This window comes from Sparus aurata, chromosome 1 (genome assembly GCF_900880675.1).
Source record: "Sparus aurata chromosome 1, fSpaAur1.1, whole genome shotgun sequence".
NCBI classification, from domain to species: domain Eukaryota; kingdom Metazoa; phylum Chordata; class Actinopteri; order Spariformes; family Sparidae; genus Sparus; species Sparus aurata.
Window position 1 is genome coordinate 2,325,269 of NC_044187.1, and position 25,550 is coordinate 2,350,818.

At 41.3% G+C, this 25,550-nt stretch overlaps 1 protein-coding gene and 1 long non-coding RNA gene across 2 annotated transcripts in view; both read left to right on the forward strand.

The window, feature by feature from the left end:
• Positions 1 to 27: 27 nt before the first annotated feature.
• On the forward strand, positions 28 to 2,023 carry LOC115578713 (uncharacterized). The gene is made up of 2 exons (XR_003983513.1): positions 28 to 89; positions 1,257 to 2,023. It is a non-coding gene; the product is annotated as an uncharacterized LOC115578713 (long non-coding RNA).
• A 3,634-nt stretch (positions 2,024 to 5,657) lies between these two features.
• LOC115574313 (NACHT, LRR and PYD domains-containing protein 12-like) overlaps positions 5,658 to 25,550 on the forward strand; it is a 35,937-nt gene continuing 16,044 nt past the window's right edge. Inside the window, exons 1-9 of the mRNA XM_030405817.1 lie at positions 5,658 to 5,774; positions 7,583 to 7,807; positions 8,714 to 8,999; positions 9,377 to 9,445; positions 10,285 to 10,407; positions 10,538 to 10,591; positions 11,732 to 13,490; positions 15,818 to 15,991; positions 22,339 to 22,512. Coding sequence (XP_030261677.1) covers positions 8,726 to 8,999; positions 9,377 to 9,445; positions 10,285 to 10,407; positions 10,538 to 10,591; positions 11,732 to 13,490; positions 15,818 to 15,991; positions 22,339 to 22,512 — 2,627 coding nt within the window. The 5' untranslated portion in view covers positions 5,658 to 5,774; positions 7,583 to 7,807; positions 8,714 to 8,725. The remainder of the gene's footprint in view (positions 5,775 to 7,582; positions 7,808 to 8,713; positions 9,000 to 9,376; positions 9,446 to 10,284; positions 10,408 to 10,537; positions 10,592 to 11,731; positions 13,491 to 15,817; positions 15,992 to 22,338; positions 22,513 to 25,550) is intronic.

The following is a 25,550-nucleotide window of genomic DNA, read 5'->3' on the forward strand; positions in this document are numbered from 1 at the left end:
GAGCTGAGTTACAACGAGCTGCAGGATTCAGGAGTGAAGCTGCTGTCTGAACTTGTGGAGAGTCCAAACTGTCGACTGGAGACTCTGAGGTCAGTAGAGAGTTGGAGTCAGTCCTGTGCTGGTTTCAGCAGTATTGTAATAAACACAGTCAGTATCAAAGTAAAGATCCAGCATTTCCTGCTTTCCTCACTGAAGCTGTGAGAGGAGAACGGTGACAGGCTTCAGGATTGGACACAAAGAGATAGAGGGGGAACAGTCAGCCAATCAGACGAGCCAGAAGCTTGTTGTGATGGTGTGTTTGAGTTGAAGTGAAGACGACTGTTGTTGTTGTGTTCATGTCTACAGGAAGTAAAGCTGGATCACAGCTGACAGCATCACAGGATGTGTAGAGACAGCGGTCCTCATCCATCAAACTGTTGTAGCATCAAATCTTTGTTCTCTCATTTCAACACTAAACAACTGATCAGTCCATCTGTGTCACAGCTCTCAGGTCTACGGTGGCCCTGAAGGTCAAAACACAACAACATTCCACCAAACATCAAACTGTCACCAGAGACTTGGGTTCTGTCCAATAACAAACAAGAACGCCGTCCCACCTTTTCCATAATCTGAAGTGTGGTTGTGTTTGGACCTTCAGGGCCACCGTACAGATCAGTCTGACCGAAGCCTGCAAATCTCAGACTCTTATTTCAGAGAACCACGGTTACATTTAGTAACCATGTGGTCTTCTCACAGACCAGAACCTCTGCTGAAGTCCAGTAACCACAGCTGATGTTGACTGTTCAGTCTTTGTATGAACATGTAGGAGCTTTAACATCAAATATTTATCTGTCCATCTGTCTTTTGTTTTATCCACATATTTTTAAAACAGACTCCATATTTACATATTAGTAATATTTCAAAGTAGATGAAATGTTCAGGTGTGACTGAGACTCTGGTTTTTAACAGCAGTGAATCATCATTAAAGTGTTTCTGCAGTCATGATGCGTTCAGGGACTGTGAGCAGTTTATTTCACTGTGTACTTGAGTGAAACCTGCAGAGTAAACACACTTGATGTGTCTGCAGGTCTGTGAGCTTCACTCCAACACGTTAACATGAAGCTGAAAGGAAGCTGGCTACGCTACACAGCCACTCCACTTGTGGTCTGAACAGGACTGAAGTCCTGCTGGTCTTTATATCACTGACTGACAGCTGATGGAGGGAGTCTCTGGAAACACTCATGTATCACTTCTGCTCTCTCTCATTCTCTCATCAGGTGGAGGTCTATGTTAGACTGATGAGTAAGGTGGAGGTGTTGAGAGGATCAGCTGTGTCCTGATGATCCAGAGAGGTTGAAGCAGCACCATCAGCTGGTGTGTGGAGAGGCTCTGACTGGGCGGAGAGGAGAGCTTCATCCAGCAGTGACTGACAGACCAATCACAACACGTGGAGATGACTGTCAGTGCTGCAGTGTGAACTGCTCTGAGATCAGCTCCACTGTCCAGTCCAGCATTATCCCTGTGTTCCTCTGGATGTGACAGAGTGTCATCAGTGTATCTGGACTGCTCTGCTGCATCTGCCAAGGAGCCGTCACGTGAGGAGCAGACAAAATAATGACTTCATTACTCGTTAACAGAGACTTGATGTTCTCTGCAGTTAGCTGGGAAACATATGTGCAGATATCAGCGTCGCCTAAAAGGCAAAAATCCAATATTGTTCATCCGTTGTGTAAATCTACAGTCATTTATAGTGTCCACAGGTTAAACTAGTGTGAACTAGTGTTAAGTCTGTGCTCGTCTCTGTTTTCTCAGGGACCTTATTTTCCTCTGAGGACCAAAAGTTTGTATTATGACCTCATTAATATTGTAAATATCAAAATTCTTCTATAAAACTCCTCAGTGCTCCTTTAAATAGTGTTGTTGTTCTGTACAGACAAACAGTATTACATCGTATTAATTCTGTGTCATAATAACAGAATAAATGTTATAATGACATTAAAATGTCTTTATTTTTACATTAAACCCAATCATAATGATGTATCATCACTTTGTCATTTTAAAGTCAAATGAACAAAAAAGTTTTTCAGTATCCAGATTCGTTCATTCTGTGTTCTGTCAGTTGAGCCAGTAAATGACCGTGGCCAGTCTTGGGTAACAAGGTATAAAAAGGGAGGAGACTATTTCCACATTTTTAGAAGCCAATAATCCTTCAAATCACACAGAAACATAAAAATCCTCCAAGTCAGAAATAAGTGGTGTTCACTGGACAGTGACGACGTTCAAATGATCTCATTACAGGCACAATCAGAAGGTGCTGGTTCAATATTTCATTGGTATAAATCTGATTTAATGAGAGAAAGTGTGAGGTGTTAAAAGCAGCTGATTGAGGTTTCAGGAAGGAGGAAATCAGCAGGATAGATGAGGCAACAGCGCCCTCTTGTGTTCATACAATAAGATGAGAGGTGACTCATGTGTCTAACAGCTGCCTCTTTAAATGGAGAGGCACAATAACAACTAATATACATCCACATATTTCTACACAGGAGAACAATAAGACTTCATTTCAGAAAGCAGAGCAGGACGTGTCACGTTTCTTTAATTATCGCTCGGCTCCTGATTTGTTCCTGACAGCAGCTGAGCAGCATTTTGTCCACCTTGTGTTGTTCTTCATTTGTGACAGCAGTACAGTAATATTAGGGCTGTGACGTCATCCAATCAGAACCTTTGGAAACCCTGATGATGTCACTTTGTTGGCTGTGTACCAAAGCAACATGTTTTAGTTTTGTACATGTGGAGAACAAGATGTGTAGGTCAGGACGTCTCTGCAGCACTACAGCACTTCATTACAATGATGTCTGTCACACATTTGACCTTTATGGAAACACTGCAGCCTCTGTGATTTGGATACTTGGTCACATTGTGACTTTAATAGTATTGTGATGAAGTGTGCAGCCCTTAGTAACAGTTTGTTCTCCCCCTGAAGGCAAACACAGGACAAGATATCAAAGAATACACCTGAACTGGATCTTAAAACAAGTCCAGCTCAAATCTATCAGGAAGAAATGAAACAGGAGAATAAAAGTGTTCATTTCTCTCAAAGTCTCCAAAGTGACTTTACCAGCAGAACATGAGACAGAAGAACACCTGGTCTACCTGCCCTGCTGATATTAACAACAACTGAGCCGCTCAGTGCTCTTAATCACCATTAAAACTGGCTCATTGTAATTTGTGGACGAGCTGCCTCAAACACAGCTCACAGTGGAGCTCAGTGCAGACTGACGTCAGAGCGGAATTACACAGTACGTCCACTAACGAGCAGCAGAGGCGCCATTACACAACTAATCAATACAGCACTCCCAATGCAACAATGGTGAACCTGCAACCAGCAGAACAAATGAGGGCTTTTGGTCAAATGTGCAAATATTCCATTAAAACACATGTCAGAAACAAAAAGTACAAACTGAATGTTGTCTGTGGTTTCTTCTGTCTGTCTGATCCACACAGATACAGACAGAGATCATCTGTGACTGATGGAGGTGAAACATTAAAGCTTCAGGTGAAGGTGAAACATTAAAACTGCTGACGTCACTTTGAGTTTGTAGCAGACAAATACCAGTATTTAATGGTGTCCTTCTAAGGTTTCAAACATTCGTGCTATTGAATATTAGACCAGTAATGATGAAGACGGACTCAACTACCTTATGCAATATACTAGTGGTCAAAGTAGGGAATTAGTGAGGAGCTGTGTTGATACAAAACCAAACAAAGGATCTGCGTAAACACAGAGACTTCTGAAAGTTCACTTTGGAGACGGAACACAAAATACAAATTCCAACATGTAGAAGTCTCTCAACTGGGGCACTATTAAATCTGAGGATGGAAATGAATTCTATGTCTGTGAACTTTACATAGGAGGATGTTATAATGTTATGAAAGAGCTGAAACACATGGAAGAGCTGGATCTGACATCTACTCAAGTTCATATTGTATCAAAGCTGCCATATAAACTAAAGGAACAGTGGAGAACAGCAGCAAATGAACTCTCGAAAAAGAACCAACAGAGGGCCAGATTCTCTGACCTCGTTACATTCATCAAAAGGCAAGTCTGCATTTAGCAGGATCAGATCTTTGGTGACATACATACATACATTCTATGCCTTAAGAGAAACACAAAGTCCAAACAACAGACTAACAAGGGTCAGAGTAGCAACTCCACCACAACAACTGGAGTGAAGAACAGAAAAACTCTAAGTCAAGAAATGAACCAACAACCTAACAAACTGTAAACCCATTCTGGGGTTCACTGCTGGAACTTGCAGGGGCTCCACAAGAGACTGTGGACAGAGCAAAGCTACAGAGCACATTACAGATCAGACTGGAGAGTTATTCTCAAAGCTCTGTGTGTGTTGTGATGAAGCTGTCTGAAGTCATGATCAGCTCACTGAACATCCTGAATCACTACCTGCTAACAATAATACAGTGTGGTGAGGTGACTGCACACTGACTGAACTGTCAGTCAGTTCAACACATCAGAGTCTGTTAACACTGAAGTCATCAACATGTTGCTTTATTCAGAGCGTTTGATTCTTCAGGCTGTTAGAATCAGAGCAGGAAGTAGAAATCCTGTCTCTGCCTCAGGGGACGGGTTGGACTCTGATACTGGACCTGTGGTTTGGACTTTGACACTGAAATGATTTTATGAAGCCTGTTTATTGTTTTTATTGAGGTCTCTGTTGGACAAACACGTCTGAAGGTCAGTTGATAGGTTTGAATTGAAGTTATTAACTATAATAATATTTTACAAACAGAACAGTTTGTCTGTCAAAGTTTCCAGTGGTGGAAAGTGACTCAGAACATTTTGTCAAGTAGTTTAGAGGAACTTGTGTTTAATTATACAAATGATGAGTCGTACATGAAAATACACAGTAATACAGAATATAACCAGCTGATCATCTTCCTCCTCTTCCTCCTCCTCTTCCTCCTCTCCTCCTCCTCCTCCTCTTCCTCTTCCTCTTCCTCTTCCTCCTCCTCCTCTTCCTCCTCTTCCTCCTCCTCCTCCTCTTCCTCCTCCTCCTCTTCCTCCTCTTCCTCCTCTTCCTCCTCCTCCTCTTCCTCCTCCTCCTCTTCCTCCTCCTCCTCTTCCTCCTCTTCCTCCTCTTCCTTCTCTTCCTCCTCTTCCTCCTCCTTCTCTTCCTCCTCCTCCTCCTCCTCTTCCTCCTCTTCCTCCTCCTCATCTTCCTCCTCTCCTCCTCCTCCTCCTCCTCTTCCTCCTCCTCTTCCTCCTCCTCCTCCTCTTCCTCTTCCTCCTCCTCCTCCTCCTCCTCCTCTTCCTCCTCCTCCTCTTCCTCTTCCTCCTCCTCTTCCTCCTCCTCCTCCTCTTCCTCCTCTTCCTCCTCCTCCTCCTCCTCGTCTGCCTTGTTGAGTGTAAACAGTAGGATTGAGTTCAGTCTACAGTTTGATTTTGATCCACCAGGTTTGAGTTCAGTTTTTATGTGTATTGAGTGCAGAAACCCTCTGAGACACAGAGACTTTGGTAGAGAGCTGAACTGTGATGGTATAACGAGACGTCGGGGGTTAAAGGTATCATTTGATCTGCTGCTAATAAAATAGTTAAAGCTGAACTTTGTCCTGTGCAGCAGCTTCACTCTGGTTTATAGTGTTTCAGTGCTGCTGGGAGGAGTTTGTATTGAAGGCGCTGGTCACACTGAGATCAATCTGATCCTCTTTTTCTACACACACCTGATCAGGACACAAGTGAGCTGCTGGACTGACGGACACTCGTGGAAATAAGTCGAGTGAGTGAAACTCTGCTTTTCTGTTCCTGTGTGACATCATCATTTCTCTGAGGTTTGACAGACTGTGTCAGATAGTTTGAAGGTGTCCTTTAATGCAGTCATCAGTTCAAACACAAGTTTAATGAGGAAACTTCCTCCTCTGAAGGTCAGAGACGTCTGTGTGAGCAGGAGGAGAAAAGCTGATGAGTGTAAAACTTCTATTGTAGATCATGTTTGACTTCAGATGAATGTTTGATTTGAATGATGACAGTGTGATGAAGGCAGCGCCGCACTGATCATCTGACACACCGTTCATTTTCCCAGCGGGCCCACAGAGCTCAGAGAGATATCATTTTAATTTAACAAATATACATATATTGCTAACGACCGGCCTGTAGAGCAGGGCAACACACACACACACACACACACACACACACACACAGCTAATGTAACATGAGAAGTTTAGATATCAGCCGACACAGACAGCTGTCATATTAGCTCATCCTTAAATCTCATTAACAAGCACAAATGGACGCTCTTCTGAAATATGACTCATATTTAAGCACGTTGAATAAGTGGAAGGTGACTTGTTGCCCCCACAAGGAAGTTATGTTCATGGATTTATAACTCACAAAGCTTCAAGTCGCTCCACACACACGTTATATTGATCTTTTAATAACAATCTACAGTTTAATGCCCTCACAGTTGTGTCAGTTTTTCTCTGTGGTATCGTACATGTTCTGTATCAAACATCAGTATTTTTCAGGGTATGTCAGGGAGTGTCAGTGTGGTGACATCAGCAGCCTGACGTTTAGCTGCTGTGCTGCCTGCAGTGCGTCTCTATAATCTGCCTGTGTGTCGCTGTGATCTGCTTCCACGGCTGGTTTGTGACTTTGTGCCTGAAGACAGTGAGAGTGAAACACTGAATAGTATTTATCAGGTCTACGTTTGATGACCACTGACAGACAACAGCTGCATATAACTCACACATCATTTTAAAACAAGACAACGTTCAGCAAGTTCTCATCACAGTCCAGGTTCAGTTCCTGCTCTGCATTAATGGGAGATTGAAGCCATTGACCACATATTGAATGTAAACTGTTGATCAGTTTGAACACTGTGCAGTATTGATGCTCATCTGTCAGCAGATGATAACCATCAAGTGTTTAGTATTGATCTGTTTGAGACATAAAGCTGCAGCCAAACCAACAATGAGGAAACTTTTGAGTTCAGCTCCAGATCTTCAGGAAGATCTTTGATTTTACAGAGATCAGAGTTTCTCCTCCTGCAGACATGATTCTGTTTACTGAGCAGCTCTGTAGCTGACTGTAGATGACTGAGGACATCTAGTGGACTGACAGCAGAACTACACCAGCTGCTCTGTGATTGGCTTCCACTCAACTGATTGTTCCTGATGGATCAATAAGAAGCTTCTTATGTCTCAGTTCAGGATTCTGCTGACCATTATCTTCATTATCAACTTAGTTTCATCAGTTTTTCTAACAATCATCAGCTGTTTAGAGTATTAATAAGTCTGACATCCAGCAACACAAAGGTTTAAATTATAAAGACACTGAAGAAGTTTGAAGATCATGTTTGTTATTTTTAGAGGTGTTAGTTTCCTCCAATCAGAGCTCTGTATGTTTTATCATGCGACTCTTCAACTGAACTTCAGAAGTGATTTGTACACAGAATGAGGAATGCTGACTGGGTTCTGTTGTTCAACCTGTTGTTGTTTGTCTTCTTGTTGTCGGGGCTTCATTGTTCCTGCAGTTTGGACTCTGGATCTCTGTCAGCGTGTCTAACTGCTGTGAAATCTCTCCCATCAGAGCGCTGACTGACAGAGCTTCTGTAACACTGACACCTGCTGCTGACTGGCAGCACTACAGCTCACACTGGCTTTCTGCTCTCACCTCATTGACGTGTCTGGATTTGGATTTGAAGGTATGAGGATGTGACGGCTGTCGGTCAGATGAACACAGACACCAGCAGCGTCTGTCAGAGTCTGTAGACGAAGGAAGAACCACTCTTTGACCTCATCTGGACTTTAACAGGTGAGAACTGTGACAGGTAACATGACACACCTCTGATGAACAAACTACAACATCAACTTGTGGATGAGAGCAGTGATGAAGTGAATGAAGACGATTTGAAGTTCTGAATGTTCATGAATGAACTCACTAGTTATTCTATGAAATGTGACTTTCTCAACAAAATGAGTCTTTTCATGTTTTGTTTAATTGAGTGATTTTAATGTGAGCTGACTTTACTGCTGAGAGATGAGGGAGTGTCAGGTCCTGCTGTGTGTTTGTATCACTCTTATCACCACATCATCTCCCAACATGTCAAAGTAACGTTAGCTCACAATAAGAGAGCGATGTTGTAATGTTGCTTTACAGCTTTATTGTCCAGCTGAGCCTGAAAATAAACATTAGTAGACTATAAATGTGTTCAGGCTGCAAACTGAACGACTGTGTTCAGTCTTGGTTCATTTGACACAAGAGCACAGGACGCTTCCCAGCTTTGAACACTCGACCAAAACAGGCGACACCGTCCGACAACCACGCAAACACTCACTGGCTGCACCTGATTGGACGAATGCCACTCGTGAGCCGTGTACATTTAAAACTGGACCAACATGGAAACTTTCTCTTATATTATGAAAATAGCTCAGTGAAATTTCTGAATAACTGTCTGAGGACAGTTGGAGTTAAAACAGTGCAGACCACTGATTGGTCAGTCTGACAACCAGGGTCATGTTTCTGTGTTTGAATCATCTCTGCCAGCAGAGCAGAGAATAAAAAGGTTAGCAGTTTGTGTATGTTGTCAGTACAGGTCGCAGTGTGTCAGGTCATAAATGCAGCAGCTTCTCAACAGTTCAGACCGGTCTTCCCTGATGTTTCCCAGCTGATGGAAGTCTGGCTGGTTTTCCTTCAGGTGATAACACTGCCTGACTTTAGCAGGGAGCCACGATGACACCAGAGGACATTTTCAACACTCTGGAGGATCTAAAAGTTGATGAATTCAAGGATTTCAAATGGTATCTGAAGCTGCCTGACATCCTGGAAGGCTACCAACCCATCAAACAGTCCAGGCTGGAGAGAGCAGAAAGACGGGACACAGTGGATCTGATGGTGAACACCTTTACACTTGATGGAGCTCTGAAGGTGACCAAGAAGATTTTAGAGAAGATCAAGAGGAATGACCTGGTGCAGAGTCTGTCAGCCAACAGCTCAGGACCAGAAGGTCAGTCACAGTCTTTATTTTAATATCATTTTCAGAAGAAGAGAGTGAGTCGACCACACAATACTTGTAAAGGAACAGGCCTCTCAGTACAGAAGCTCATTGTTTTCAGCAAAGAGAAACAAAGAGGCTGATTTCATAATGAGGAGAAAAGGTTGAAGCATCAATAATTGTTATGGAGAGGATGGAGGTTTGATGGTGCTCTGGTTCACAGAAATAAACACTGTTTAACTGAGCAGAGATTCATTGTAATGGTCCAGCAAAATCTGGATTAACTCATTTTAAACTAGTTTAACTAAACTCAGATTAGATCTGATTTTAGGTTTAATGAATCCTTGTTGGGGCAACCCAGCCATAATCTCTGTCTTCACCTCTCTCAGTGTCAGTGAATGTGGGTGATGTTGGAGAGACTCCAGAGAACAGAGGACCTTCTTCCTCTCAGAGTGAAGGTAAAGCTACTGTATTCTCTGGAATGTACGGAAGGAGTGCAAATCACATCAGATCCAAACATCAATCTTCCAACCACACCAGGATACGACTGACACGATCTAATCAGATTCATGGTCTGATCGGAGCAAATCTGAAGAAGCTACATGAAACACGTATTTTCTTCTTCTTGTTTTTATTGTAACTGTTAATGAAATAGTGTCAGTCTTCTCCTGGTGTGAGCAGGAATATTGATTCTGTTGATACGATGTGTCTTCGTCCGTCCGGCTCTGTCTCTTTACTCGCCTGAAGTGTTCAGGTTGTTTTTAGTCAGACAGAATTTCCTCACCATTGTTCTGTTTTAGTATTGGATTGCATCATGTTGGAAGGAGTTTTTGTAGTTTTTCATCATCATCTTAAGATGAATTACAGTCAGTGTTGGAGAGCAGCCAAGCTACTAGCATAGCTATTTATTTATGATTTTCAAAATCATGTAGTGTTTCCATCAGCCTGCTTTCTTTCTTCTAAATAACATGAAGCAGGACCAAATCTACAGGACTGTTTCATCCTCTCGTGAAGGACAAAAGCTGAACAATGTCTGTTGCTTCAACACGAGCTCAGATTCATGTACCATATAATGTCCACTGTGACATGACCAGAGTGGAATCTGCATTGTTCCTCCTGAATCTGAGGTTCAACAACTGACCTCACCAAGAGGCTTCACTAGACTTTATTTGTTCTTAATATTTCTGGTCAGTCTGCTCTAATGAAATAGAATCTGTGAACCCCCTTAACATAGTTCAGACATTAACACAAGGAAAGTGAGTTATGGTTCCTGATTATTTTGTCTATTTTCTCACAGCTGAAACTCAAGTGGGAAGCTCAACAGTCACAGCACAGACTGGAGGTGTCATCTACACTCCTCATATGACTGGTGTCAACATTGGAGGAGACATTATCACCAATATCACCATTAACAACACAGGTAAATGTTCCCCCTGAAGTAATACATTAAATTAACAACTTTTATAGTTTCTGCTTGCTTGAAATGTAGCCACCAAAATACCTTTAAATATTTAGCATTTTTCAAAAGATGTTGTATGTTTCTGTTTCAGACCGACCTCCAAACAGAACAGATGAGACCACTGATGTTTCTACTAAAACCAAAGGTATTCATCTGTTTAAACACATAAACACATACAACATACCTGTATATTAAACAAGGTTTTTCACAGCCAAATGATAAAAAGGTTCACCATACTTCTACTATTAAAACATGACTAGATTCAGATATTATGAACATGCAGTATATTATGGAGATGACACACTTAAAGCTCTGCATATGTGACTTTAACATCCTGTAAAGTCACTGGCCATCAGCTTTTCTTCCCTGTCATCTGCCCGTCTTGTACTTTATGTGATTCTTCTGGTTTCTGAATAGATGCTAAGTTTAGCATCTTTTCAGAAACAAAGAATCACATGTACAATAGGCTGGTAACTCTAACCTGCTGTGATACGATGCGTCACCGCGGTGAAACTGAAGCGGTAAAACAGGAAGCTGCACTAGATAACTGCAGCCGCTAGATGGCAGCAGAGTGTGAATCCTGATGACAGGAATTGACTTTATACCCAGTTTGACCACAATGTGATCAGCAGTAGCAGCATGGTGCTATGTTATCCTGATTACTTCAGCTGATATTTAACTTTAACAGCCCTCTTCATTCAAATTATAGTAGCCTACTTACCTCCAGGCCGAGGACTGAGATCTGTGCACCACCTACACAGAGACGCACTGCAGTGTTCCTCCTCCAGTTAAAGTTGGATCAGTTTGCTCATATACAGTCAAACAGAGCTGTCATCATCTTTATTGATGATCAGCCTCCAGCTGATCAATGAGAAAATCTTTCTCTTGGAAATTGAGATGGGAAAATCTGTGCACACAGATTGTGAATCTAACAGCACCATGTACAAATTAATTCGCACAGATTTTCACATCCAGATTTTTCCTACCATGTGGCCCTCGAGGGTCTCTGTGGGTATGGACTGAGACAATGAGGTGATAAAGCAACCTGTTCACTATAGTCTGATATAGATTGCTCATATGTGCCACGTGGTGGTTGTTGGTGCCCACTGCAGCTGATGCAAAATCAGCTAGAAAAAGAGAAGTTCCCTCCTTTTCTGCTGTGTCGCGGCACCTTGACAGCGGTAAAAATTGCGTCTTCTGAAAGGAGAAACGTGTAATTTTTGCTGACTTTGGATAGTACAAGACACATGTTATTCATGTAATTATGATCTCATTTTTCTTTCAGGAAACATCCAAAAGTGCCAAGCTGATCTAAAATCTTATCTTGAATCTCAAACTCTGGATCTGTTTCAAGGAACACAGGAAGATGGATCATCAACTCTGTTACACAAGATGTATACTGAGCTTTACATCACAGAGGGAGACAGTCAGGAGGTTAATAGTGAACACGAAGTTGTTGAATTAGAATGTAAAAGGAGTTCAAGTGAGCAGAAGAAAATCAACCTTGATGACATTTTTAAATCGTTATCAAATGAAGAAAATCCTCCGCAGAGAGTTCTGACCAAGGGAAACGCTGGGATTGGAAAAACTGTCGCCGTGCAGAAGTTCACTCATGACTGGGTGACTGGAACAGCCAACCAGACTACTGACTTCATATTTCCATTCACATTCAGAGAGCTGAATTTAATAAAAGACAAGATGAGTCTTAAAGAGTTAATAGGTCACTATTTTAAAGAAGTGAGGGATTTAGAGACCTCAGACTACGACAGTTCAAGTATTCTCTTTATCCTTGACGGTCTGGATGAAAGCAGACTGCCTCTGGACTTTGAGAAAAATGAGACGTGCCGCAGTATTACAGACACTAGAACATTAGACTGCCTACTAACCAACTTAATCAAAGGGAAACTGCTCCACAAAGCCTCAGTCTGGATCACAAGTAGACCAGCAGCAGCTACTAAGATTCCCACCGAGTTCATCCACAGGGTGACCGAGGTTCAAGGCTTTGATGATGAACAAAAGGAGGAATACTTTCAGAAGAAAGTCCATGACAAGGATAAGGCTCAGAAGATCCTCAATCATCTTCAGTCCAAACCGTTAAGAAGTCTTTACATCATGTGCCACATCCCACTCTTCTGTTGGATTTCAGCCACTGTGCTCCAGAGTCTCCTCACAGAAACTCCTGAAGGTGACCTACCGAAGACTGTGACTGAACTGTACACACACTTCCTGATCATCCAGACAAAACTTAAAAATAAGAAGGACTATCAGAACGATGAAACTGACAAAGATGTGATCATGAAATTAGGAAAGCTGGCATTTGAACAGCTGCAGAAGGGCAACTTAGTATTCTATGAAGATGACTTGAAAAGTCAGATTGATCTGACAGAAGCTGCTGTTTATTCAGGAGTTTGTACACAGATCATAAGAAAAGAAGCTGGTCTTCACAAACAAGTGATGTACTCTTTCATACATTTAACTGTTCAGGAGTTTCTTGCAGCTCTGTATGTGTTAGAAACCTTCATAGATAGCGGAAAGAATCTGCTTCCCAACAAGAAGAGTTGGTGGCATTTGTCACCAGAGAAAAGTCAACTCTCCTTCCTCCATAAGAAGGCAGTGGATCTGGCTTTGGGCGACGATCATGGACGATGGGACTTGTTCCTGCGCTTCCTGCTTGGTCTTTCACAGGAAAAGAATCAGGAGCTTCTTCAGAGAGAATTGAAATTCAAAAGAAGATGTCCAGGGAATGACCAGAACACAATTAGCTACATTCACAAGAAGATCAAGAATCTGTCCAACGATAACAAAGTCATCAATCTGTTCCACTGTTTAAATGAGTTGGGTGACCAGTCTCTGCTAGAACAAGTCCAACAGTACCAGAACTCAGGAGATGTTGGTGAAATCTCACCTGCACATTGGTCAGCTGTGGCATTTCTGCTGCTCAGTTCTGATGAAGACCTGGATGTGTTCGACCTGAAAAAATACTCCAGGTCAGATAAAGTTCTGGAGAGGCTGCTGCCTGTGCTCAAAATGTCAAAGACAGCTTCGTAAGTGTTCAACCTCAAGATACCAAACTGCTGTAAAACTTCCTGGTTGTGTTTAAATGTAGGAGGGAATGTTTGTAAAATGTTGACTGTCATTGTGTTTTTCTCTTTAGGTTGAGTAACTGTAACCTCACAGACAGATGTTGTGAGCACATTTCATCAGTTCTCAGCTTGAAGTCTTCTGGTCTGGAGGAGTTGGACCTGAGCATGAATAGACTGCAGGACTCTGGACTGAAGCTGATCTCTGATGGTCTTAGAAGTGCTAACTGCAAACTTCAGACACTTCGGTAAGAACATCCAGATGAATGGTGTGTTTGTGGTGATTTTTGATGCAAGTTATAAACATAGTTGGACACTTAAAGTGGGAGTAGTTCACTTTTCTTTCATGTAGTAAATGTTACAGTGAACATACAACAGATGTTTCCTTTTAAATGTCTCACATCCAGAAGTGATCATGTGCATTTCCTAACACATTTACAAATCCAACATTTGCATGAAACATGCACATTTGTTTTTATAAAAGATATCACATGCTATGTGCTAAAGAACAACCTTAGCTTGAACACAGCCCCTTCACAAATTCATAATAGGGATTCTAATCTGTGAACACAACACCACCCCTGTCTGATCATTGTGTGTAAACTGATGTATTTCAGACATTTTAATGAAGATAAATCTAATGGCCACAGAGAATTCATGGAACCATAGCTACCTATTTCAGGCAACTGTTGTTTTACATCTACACCAGTCGGTAACAGCTCACATTTGAGCAGTGCAACCTGAAGCATCTTTTTAAACATCTGTAACTGTAAGTAATAAAAGTGACTTCAGTGAGCGTGAAGCAGAGTTTTAGTTTTCAGCGCAGTGTGTCCTGTGGTAGGATTATGTCATCATTTTCACAGACTTTTTTTGGTCAAATGTAAACCACTGCTGTATTTACTCAGAGACAAGAGACAATGAAAGCAGCAATATGACCGCTTATGGCCGAAATAGGTGAAACATCATAAAACATCAAACATCATCATATCCATGTCTTGCATCAAAATATTCTTTAATAGCAGCGCTTAAGTCGTCACTGGCAGCGCTCTTATTTTGAAAACATGTAAACTGTGTACTTCCAGTTAAAAGAACGGACCAATCAGAGACGATTCCTGTCGCCCGAGGGTACCTACCTCTTCTGGTTTCATTAATGCTGTCGTGTTTTCTGATTTGCGTTCATGTGTTTTGATTTGCGGTCTTTATTTTCTGATTTGTGTTCGTGTGTTTTGATTTGCGTTGGTGTTTTCTGATTTGGCGTTGTGTTTTCTGATTTGCGTTCGTGTTTTGCACTTCAGGGCCACCGTAATGACGGGAGTTTTTCACTTTCAATTTAGTTCTGAGACTGAAACTGATGGAGCTCTTTGCTCCACACTCTTATTTTCCTGTGTTTTGGTTAATGATACAAATCTTTCAGTTGAAATATGATTATATTACTACAATCAATATGTTTAGCTTCAGACAACCTTACCTCCTCCTCACTCACATTAATTTGTATATAGTCAATTATACAGAATTGTGTTCTTTAAACAGCAGGTTTCTGCTGACCTTTTGTATGGGCGCCCTTGTGAGTGTCGAGGAGTCCGGTGTCCGGCTCCGGTCCCAGCAGGAAAGTCGCTCGGTCCGGTCCCAATGTGGTCCACGTCTCCTTTTCTCAAATCACGTCAGATTCACCAAAATTGTGAGCGTATTCATTTATTTGAGAGAAGACAAACCACGACGTACCGTCTCACCATTTATTTAGAATTGTATCATTAAGCAAAGCTCTGCTAGCTTCCACCCCACAGCCAATCACCAAACAGGAAAAGTGGCCTGACTCATACACAACGAATCACATTCAATAAAATGAACCAACACAGGTTGTTCTCTGTTTATGCCACATGTTAGCCAGGTACACTGCAAACAACCCACTTAAAGTGGTATAAAGTTCATATTAAATTAAACATGTTAACAACATAAAAACACATTTATGCAGAACAAAACTTACATGAACCTCTAAATATCCAAGAAAACTTGAAATGTATCTCTGGTGGAGCTGCAGAGTTTAAGAGGTGACATCACTACGTCTTTATTGAAGCAGCAGCACGTTGTCATTAATATTAATGAGAGCTCTGTTTCACTTTGTGTATCTGACAGTGTTGAACCTGCATCCTGTTGGGTTCAGGTGTTTGGAGTTTCATTCTCTAAACGTCTACATTCTAAACCTTCTTCAGCTCTGAACACATTATTAAACACTGAATGATTTCAAGCAGGAACATTGTCTTTTAAACTTACATCATTTATTCTTTATTCAGATTGATGGACTGCAGTTTGTCAGAGAGCAGCTGTGCTTCTCTGGCCTCAGCTCTGAAGTCCAACCCATCCCATCTGAGAGAGCTGCAGCTGAGTCAGAACGAGCTGCAGGATTCAGGAGTGAAGCTTCTCTGTGCTGAACTGGAGAGTCCAAACTGTCGACTGGAGTCTCTGAGGTCAGTTCATGTGTTTCTGTGCATCTATAAAGATTTAATTAACTTAAAGTTTTCACTCTCTCTCTTTTGCTCAACCACACATTCTCTACACACAGCACACACGTGTGGTTGTTCATCACAACAAGGAAACTAGCTTTACTTGAGAAAGGCTGCAGGCAGCGAGACAGAAGATGCTGAAAAGGTAGAAAGTGAAATGTTACTTCAGAGCGTGGAGGACGAGACGACTCTGGCTGTTCCCACTGACCAATCAGTGGTCTGCAGCGTGTTAACTCCTCCTGTTAGCATGGGATCAGTGAGCATCAGTGAAGCTAAAAGTGTTCATAGCTGTTTGAGACAGCCAAAGGTGGAGCCAAGAGCTGCTGGAGGCTCAACAATGGTTTAAATATGGAGGTAACTTCTCACATGTTCTCTCCTGGAAGACATTCATAGTGTTTCACTCAGTTCATATTTCAAAGTGACAGAAATAGTTGTGTAACAAATGAAAAAAGAGCTGAGAGAGAAGTTGAAACCTGGGCTCTATCTCACCTCCACTCAGCTCACCAATCACAGAGTGAGGAAGGTGTTAATGTTTGTGTGTCAGGTTTGTAACGTGACACAAATTGTTGGACACAGACCCCCTAATGTGACATCAGAAAGGTGTGGCCCCCCGCAGAGATTTACATCTCTGAGAAGAAAGTGTTGAATCTTTGAAAAAAGGAGGTTGGATGATGTTTAAGTCTCGTTGGACAAAAGACACATGAGTGTAATGTAATCTCTGATTCAACACACTGCACGTGTTGAATGTGTGAAACTCTGAAGACAAACTTTAATAACAATGAAAATATTACACTGCTGATGAATTATAAGTGTGACACAATTATTTCACACATACTGTTGTTGTTCTCACATGTTTAAATCCATTTGAGTATTTATTTTAAACTGTGGTTAATACTTTGAAAACATGATTCAAACTGTTTAAATCTTAATGTTCATGTCATCAGTTCTGAAGGGGATTTGACCTCATAGATTCTGTCCTGATTCACACTGAGCATCTTGTTCTGCTTCATATTTAAAACATATAACATCAAAACTTCAACACTGTTTTATTCTCCATCAACCTCTTCATCATTGATTTGCACTTTTCCTTCTTGCTTCTGAAAATAAAAACACAAACATTGTGTTTTCTTCTCTTTATGATGATATGTGACGTCTGTACTGACTGAAAAACTTCAACTCAGGATGACTTTTATCTTAAAGCTCCTGTTGGTGAGAGAGTTGATTTTTCAGTCTCGTTTCCAACCCGTCAAATTCTGACGAGTCGGGAACGAGACTGAAATTCAACTGTGTTAATAACAGGAGCTTTAAATAGTAGAATCAAATGTTCAATCAGTTTTTATTTGGCTGCACAACATGAGTTTGTATAGGTGGAGCCTCTGGTTATGCTAACTGTGGCTAATGCTCTGTGCTCGGCGCTCCGGTACTACTACCACACTCTATACGCATATAGGAGCGGGGCTCGGGAGCTCCGGGACAGAACCAGATACACAGAGACTTGGACACATCAGGAGAGAGCTTGAAGAAAAGTCCGCGAGGTAGTTGGACTCTGTGTTGCCCAGAGACGGCCGGCACACGGGCCCTAACATGGTGTATTATGGCTGGACCGTCCAGCCCCACCTTCCTGCAGGCTGCTGGCATTACCTTCTCAAATGATATGCAAACCACGCTCTCCTTGCCCCTCCCCTCAGGCCCCTCCCTCTCGACGCCAAAACAGTGACAGAAAGTTGAAACTGAAAATCAGTCACACTGAAAAAAAACTGACATTGTAAAAAAATCTGTCACTGAAAAAAAAGTGACATGAAGAAAAAATCTGAAGATTGTCATTGAAAAATACAAAAAAATCCAAATAAAATAACATGATAAGATTTTCGCATTTGAATTATTTGAATTACTTTCTTTTTTCAGTGCCAATACTTGTTTCAATGCCAATACAACTGTTTTCAATACAAATGTTTCAATGACAATGTTTCTTTTTTCAGTACTGGTTTTGTTTTCAATGCCAATTTTTTTTTTGGATGCCAAATTTTAAAGTCACCCTTCTGGCTCCATAGATTTCATGGAGCCACAAGATTTCAAGCAGGAACATTGTCTATTAAACTTACATCATTTATTCTTTATTCAGATTGAATGACTGCAGTTTGTCAGAGATCAGCTGTGCTTCTCTGGCCTCAGCTCTGAAGTCCAACCCCTCCCATCTGAGAAAGCTGGAGCTGAGTAACAACAAGCTGCATGATTCAGGAGTGAAGCTGCTGTCTGAACTGGAGAGTCCAAACTGTCGACTGGAGACTCTGAGGTGAGACACCATTTTTTCCTTCTGTGCTCAGATTAATATGATGTGAAAGTTGAGTTGACACTAAACTGCAGACATCAGGCTGATATTATACTGATCCACACTGAGTATCTTCATGCTAAAGTCTGTTTTCTTCTTCTGTGGTTTAGTCCATTGACTGTGGCAGAGCAATGTTGAGCTGCACACTCAGCGGCGGTCCTCCACCATTTGGTGCCCGAGGCGAGCTTTACTTATAGCGCCACATCCACTAAAAAGACCATGTCCAAAGAATTGCTCATTTATTTAAACAATGATAATCCAAACAATAAAACAATATGTGCAAATGAATACACCTGTTCAATAATAAATACACAAAAAGTTAAAATGAAATGAGGTGGTCCATGATACGGCCCTCTCCGAACCAACTCTGTTCTCATCAGGTCTGTTACATGAAGAGGCCAGTCAGCAGGATCAGCTGGAGGTGAACTGCCAGTGTTTGCTGCATCTAGAGGGCACATGAAGCACACTTTCTCACCTTGTATTCAAGATAACTCACCACACACACACACACAGAAGCAGAACCTGATATTGTTTTAAAGAGAACATCCTTGAGCCAACTTAGATGAATAAATCAGGACAGTTAAGTTATTGCTAAAATTCTTTACATTTATCAGGCACACACCTGAGACACACCAAGTGTGGAATCAGTCAGTGCGTTTACATGCACAGCTTAGTCAGATTACAGCCATAGTTCCACTCTGCTACTCAACCAGACAACTGCAATAGTCCGAGTATACATGCCGGTGAGTGAATCTAATTATTTGCTGCAGCATGTCATACCCGGTACGATAGGTGGCGCTGTACTTATTTCAACTAGTGGTAACAGAAACACCTCCGGCTGACCTCTTTACGTCACGAGCAACAACAAACTGCCTCGACATTCCAGAAAAATGGCGTACGAAGAGCGAGACGAAGCTACATCTTTGTACACTTCGTATATGGTGTACATGATAATTACACAAACTAGATGCACAATGGAGCTCTTTCTCTCTTTCTTGTGGTTATTTCGGAGGAAATGCTGTCGTGTTGTTGTCGGAAATGGAAGACAACACGACTACATCATCTCCTTCTACTTCCAGCTCACGGCCCCGGGGAAAAACTCTCAAGCCTGCACAGAACGCAAAATCTGAGTCCAATCTGATGGAATGTATACATGCAGGAGTAATGTGACTGTCAATCAAATAACATAGGTGTCTTATTCTGACTAGAGAAATCCGATACAGTCTGATTTTAGTCAGACTAAGGTGTATACATGCATCTTAAAAATCCCATCATAGTCAGACTAACACAGTAATTTGGTTTTCTTGAGTGTCATGTAAACGCACTGACTGCTGCAATCAAGATGGGCAGCTTGCACTCACCTGAACATCCAGGCTCAGTGGTTAGAGGCAGAGTGAGGTTGGCAGGAAGAGCAGCATGCTCCTGTAGTGTCTCCTCTGGTGGCTCCATAAACATAAAGAGAACACACAAGAGCAAATACATTGACTGGATGAGACACAGCACAACATATTCTGGTGTCTCTCTGGATTCTGGTGTCTTTCTGGGAGGGGAGGAGCTCGCTTTGGTGAGCGAGTTCAGATACCTGGGAGTCATCCTGGACTAACACATCAAAAAAGTATCTAACTCTGTCAAATACAACCTGGCAAGTTTCAGACAGATGAGGAATTCATTAAGCAGCAGTGCAGCTTGGATGTTTTTACACTGTATGATCTTCTCACATATAGACTACTGCTTAACCAGCTGGTCACTGGCATGTACGACAGCACTTGAACCGATAGAATCTCTCTATAAAAAGCCCTAAAGACTCTAGATAAAAAACCTTCTCCTTCCATATCTGCAAGTTTGATTAAGTTTCCATAATTTCCAAACTTTTAGATTTGCCTGTTTTATATATAAGAGTCTCCATGGTGTTGCTCCACCGCCGCTGAAGGACTTCATAAAGAAAAGGACTCTGGGAGGTTTGAGCACCAGGGCCTGTGATAGAGGAGACTGTGAGATTCCCCACAGGAGGACTACGTATGGGAAGAACGTGTTGTCTGTTGTGGGGGACATTTGGAATAGTCTTCCCTCCACAATAAGGGAACGCCCCACATACTCCTCTTTTAAAGGACAACTAAAACAGTGTCTCAGATCACACCAAAAGTGCCACCATTAACTGGACTGAAGACTACTGTACATTCATTTTTATTGCATTGTTTTATCCTTCTGGGTCTGAAATCCTCCTGATTGTGTAATGTGTTGTGTTGTGTGTGTGTGTGTGTGTGTGTGTGTTGTCTCTTCTATTTGTATTTTTATTTTTTTCAGGGACTACGGATGTAAATTAGCAGCTCTGCTATAATCCGGCATATTTACAGAGACATTTGGGATGTTCATTAATGTGCACTGAACCTATCCAAAAATAATGTATTTATTGTTATTACTATTATTGTTGTTGTCATGTTCACGTAAGTCAATAAGTTTTTATCATGACAAACATTCAGTGACACATTAAACTCACCTGAGGAAACTGGAGCAGCTGAGGTGCATCATGGCTGTTCCTGCTCTGATGATTCAGCTGCAGCTGCTCCTAAATATTTTAATACTTCATCTAAAATGATATAACAAACACGTGTGTTATCAACATGGAGGAAATCATTTCCATTATTCAAATGATATTATTATTAAGTTGCTAAGCATTTTAATCTTGACATTTATTTGATATAAATTCACTGAGTCCCATCTGCTCACAGCTCTCTGTGCATCCCTCTCTGTATAAACATTACTCTACCTGTATATATCATTTATTATTATTATGCTCATGTTTTTAAAGTCCACATGTTGAGATCCTCATCTGCATATGAGGCACTGACTCACTCAGCACTTTTCTGGTTTGCACTCTGGTTAGATGTTAAACTGTATTTCACGCTACTTGAACTTGACAGTAAAGTTCAAACTAATCCAAAACTGAATCTAATCTAATGTTGCTATATGGACAGTAATAATAGACTTTTCACGTCCAGCCAATGTTTTATTTCATAGCACACAATGAGATGCAGAGTGCTACATACTGCAGCTAGCATCAACTTGTATAGTGTTTTTCTGGGACAGCAGCAGCCAGTGAAGTCCAACCCAGGCCAGCAGTCTGAACCGGTCTTATGACTCTTATTAGGACAATTTTACATCCCACTGCATGTTAATAACGACCAAACCAAGAAGAACCAAGCGGAACGTCACACACCCTCATTGCTACTTAACGTTAGCTTACTAGTAAGATGACATGATGCTAATGCTAGCTAGCATGATTATATCATGAATGCTCTGTGAATTTAAAACAATATAATCTAAATGTCATACCTTTCTCCTTTGCATGTTTCTCCTGCTCTTCTTTTCTGCACTTTTGAAACTGTGCTCAGATGCTTCTGCCGTTTCATTTTCCGGACTGTAACCCGTCCACACACGCCGACCGAACGACTACACATCAGCGCTCGCGCTAGCATGTTGTGACCGTGACGTAACAGCTGAAGGGGCTTTACGTCAGAATTGTCATTTCTTTTACTTCCGTTTAATTTATTTTTATGTCAAAGTATTGTTGTAGATAGAGGGATGGCAAAAACTATAGAGAAATAAATAGACATCATAATTTTAATTACAATTTTTTCTCGCCGCATATTTGGCGCCCTCACTAGGTGGCGCCCGAGGCAAGCGCCTATGTCTCCTGTAGGAAGAACCGCCACTGTGTTAAAACCTTCATCTAACAATATGAATAATTCACTCTGAACATCCTCAACTATTGATTTTCATCTTAGATTACAAATCATGTTTTTTAAAATAAGTGATGATAAAAATACATTCTACAATGAAAAGTTAAATAATCTCTATTTTAACTATCAGACAATAATAAACATATTCAGAATTGTCTTTTAAACATTTTAATGAAGCTTTGTGACGTTTATACTGACTGAATATTTAAACTGTGAAGTCACATCATTTATTCTTTATTCAGATTGAGTGGCTGCAGGTTGTCAGAGATCAGCTGTGCTTCTCTGGCCTCAGCTCTGAAGTCCAACCCCTCCCATCTGAGAGAGCTGGACCTGAGTAACAACCAGCTGCAGGATTCAGGAGTGAAGCTTCTCTGTGCTGAACTGGAGAGTCCAAACTGTCGACTGGAGACTCTGAGGTCAGACACCATTTTTTCCTTCTGTGCTCAGATTAATATGATGTGAAAGTTGTGTTCACACTAAACTTCAGACACCAGGCTGATATTATACTGATCCACACTGAGTATCTTCATGCTAAAGTCTGTTTTCTTCTTCTGTTGTTTAGTCCATTGACTGTAGCAGAGCAATGTTGAGCTGCACATTTAAAACCTTCATCTAACAATATGAATAATTCACTCTGAACATCCTCAACTATTGATTTTCATCTTAGATTCAAAATCATGTTGTTGTTTTTTTTAAATTTAAGTGATGAGAAAAATACATTCTACAATGAAAAGTTAAATAATCTCTATTTTAAGTATCAGACAATAATAAACATATTCAGAATTGTCTTTCAAAACATTTTAATGAAGCTTTGTGACGTTTATACTGACTGAATATTTAAACTGTGAAGTCACATCATTTATTCTTTATTCAGATTGTTTAGATGCAGTTTGTCAGAGATCAGCTGTGCTTTTCTGGCCTCAGCTCTGAAGTCCAACCCCTCCCATCTGAGAAAGCTGCAGCTGAGTAACAACAAGCTGCAGGATTCAGGAGTGAAGCTTCTCTGTGCTGAACTGGAGAGTCCAAACTGTCGACTGGAGACTCTGAGGTCAGACACCATTTTTTCCTTCTGTGCTCAGATTAATATGACTAGTGCAGAGCCCGTAGGAAGTATGTATTGCTATAAAAAAGTGGGAGGTTAAGTAGCTTTTTCATGGCTGGTCAAATGAGGTTATGCTTGAAGGTGGGACGTCAGGGACATTTAGGTTTGTTGTGAAATGTGTAGAATGATAACTATTATGTATTTTGGCTTTTAGCAAGGGCACTGTAGGGAGTTGAACCCCATTCCACTAATGTGAAAGTACCACTACCGGTGCCTTTTTGCTTTTTTAGCCATTGGGAAAAAGCAAAAACAGTAATGCAACAGGATGATAACTCAAAGTGTTTTGAAGGCTAAATCTAATAAGATTTCTATTTTGAGGATAATTAATGGGTATACATGGTCGAATATTGTAATGAGTATGAATTTGTTATCATGGTTATGCTGTTGCATTGGTGTTAAACACAAACCTTTAGTATGTTTAAACAAACGTGTTTTGAGTAATTCGTTTTAAGAGTAAGGTAGATAGAGAATGACGGCTGTTGTAGCACAGTGATGATTTTATTAGAATGAAAAGTTGTTCAGTAATGGTGAGGGTAAGTGTTAGTGAAGGTCATTTATGATTAAATATATGTAATATTCATACACAAAATGGGAGTAATTCAATCATCATGCATGTCACATTAGCAAGAACATACAGGTTGGCGCACATGTACTTACCCACATATTCACAGACACATACACACACACAGCTTTACGTTGAGTAGTACCTAATTCAGAATCATTTGTATGGCTAACAGTGTAGTCCAAATAGGTTATTTACTCGTACTTAATCTGGTAGGTTCATTTTTCTGAGCGGAAACATGAACTTCCAGAGCACTGTGTTAAATGGTTTGTTGTCAGAGTGTGTTTACTGTGTCAGCACTTCTGTATAAACGACATTGCTCAGAAAGTGACGCTTTTTCTTTGTTTCTTCGTCTAGAGCAAGTATGCGAAGTCTGTTTGATCTGCCAACTCTGCTGGCAGCAACGTAGAATTGTTAATGGCTAAAGAAATCTCTTGTGCAGAAAACACCAACGCGTTGTAAAGACTGACCCTGTGACTTATTCACAGTCATGGCAAAGCAGGGTCTCACTGGAAATTGTTTCCGTCGCAAGGTGAATGGAAAGATGTTGTCAGATGGTATGAGGGTGATTCGTGGAATTAAGAGAGCGCGTTCGGCATTGACACCAATTACAGATTTTGCAACTAAGAGATGTGGCAGTATTTGTTCTATGATGTGTCTTGAGCCATTGCAACGTCCATTTTGTTGGTCAAAGTTTCGCAGTAGCATGATCACCATTCCCACCTTTAAAGTTATGCGATGAGGAGGCATTCCGGATGGGCAGAGTGTATTTAAAAACTCAGTTGGGTACATATGGTGACCTTCAGAATCTGCAGTGTCAACACTGTTGCAAACATGTTCTTCTCCTGGAAATATCTTGGTCATGTACTCATTTACTATGTCGACTTCAGAGTTAGTTGGGCATAAAATGCCACGTTTGCATGGCCACGTTGGACTGGAAATATTGGCCAGCATGTCTTCATACACCCAATGGACAATGTCTTTCAGTTTGTCACCAGGAATTGTCAGTGTGTCATTGAGTTTAATGGCAAACTCGCCCTCTTCTGGCACTACTGGAATTTTAGCCTCGCCAGGGTCTAAGAGAAATCTGGCAAATTCTTCTTCAGCTTGTTGATGTTCTGCAGCTTGAGAGATCCTCATGTTTTCCGTTAGACGAAGATTTTCAACATTTTTCCATAGGTATGAGCTCTTGCAACACCTTCCTATGATCTCGATGCGGCTACCGTGTGGTACAACGGTAAGGATTTGCCTCCAATCGCCACTGAAGACCATTGTGATGCCACCAAATGGTTTGGCTGATCCTCGGAGCCACTGAAATGTACGATCTGCTGCTTCTAATGCACGGCGATCCATCATCGTCACTTCATCCACAACCATGAGGTGTGTCATCCTAATGAGTGTTGCAGTGCTGTCATGTTCACTCACACTGCAGGTGGATTCATCAGTGAGAATGAGAGGACATTTTGTTCTGCTGTGAAAGGTGGTGCCTTTTGGCAGTAGAGTAGCTGCGATGCCACTCGCAGCTGTTGCAAGAGCCACTTTGCCTTCTGCACGGACTTTGTCGAGGATGTGGCATAATATGAACATTTTTCCTGTCCCGCCACTTGCATCAAGCGCTATCATCTTTCCAAGGCCCTTTTCCACGCTCTCCATCACTGTTTTGATAACAGTTTGCTGCTCGTGATTAAGTCTGTTTTCTGTGCGAGTAATGTTAGCTAGAAGTTCTTCCATGTTATGCTCAATCTCGTGCTGGATGATGCGGGGAGTCTGATTATGGTCGTGAAGTGGAT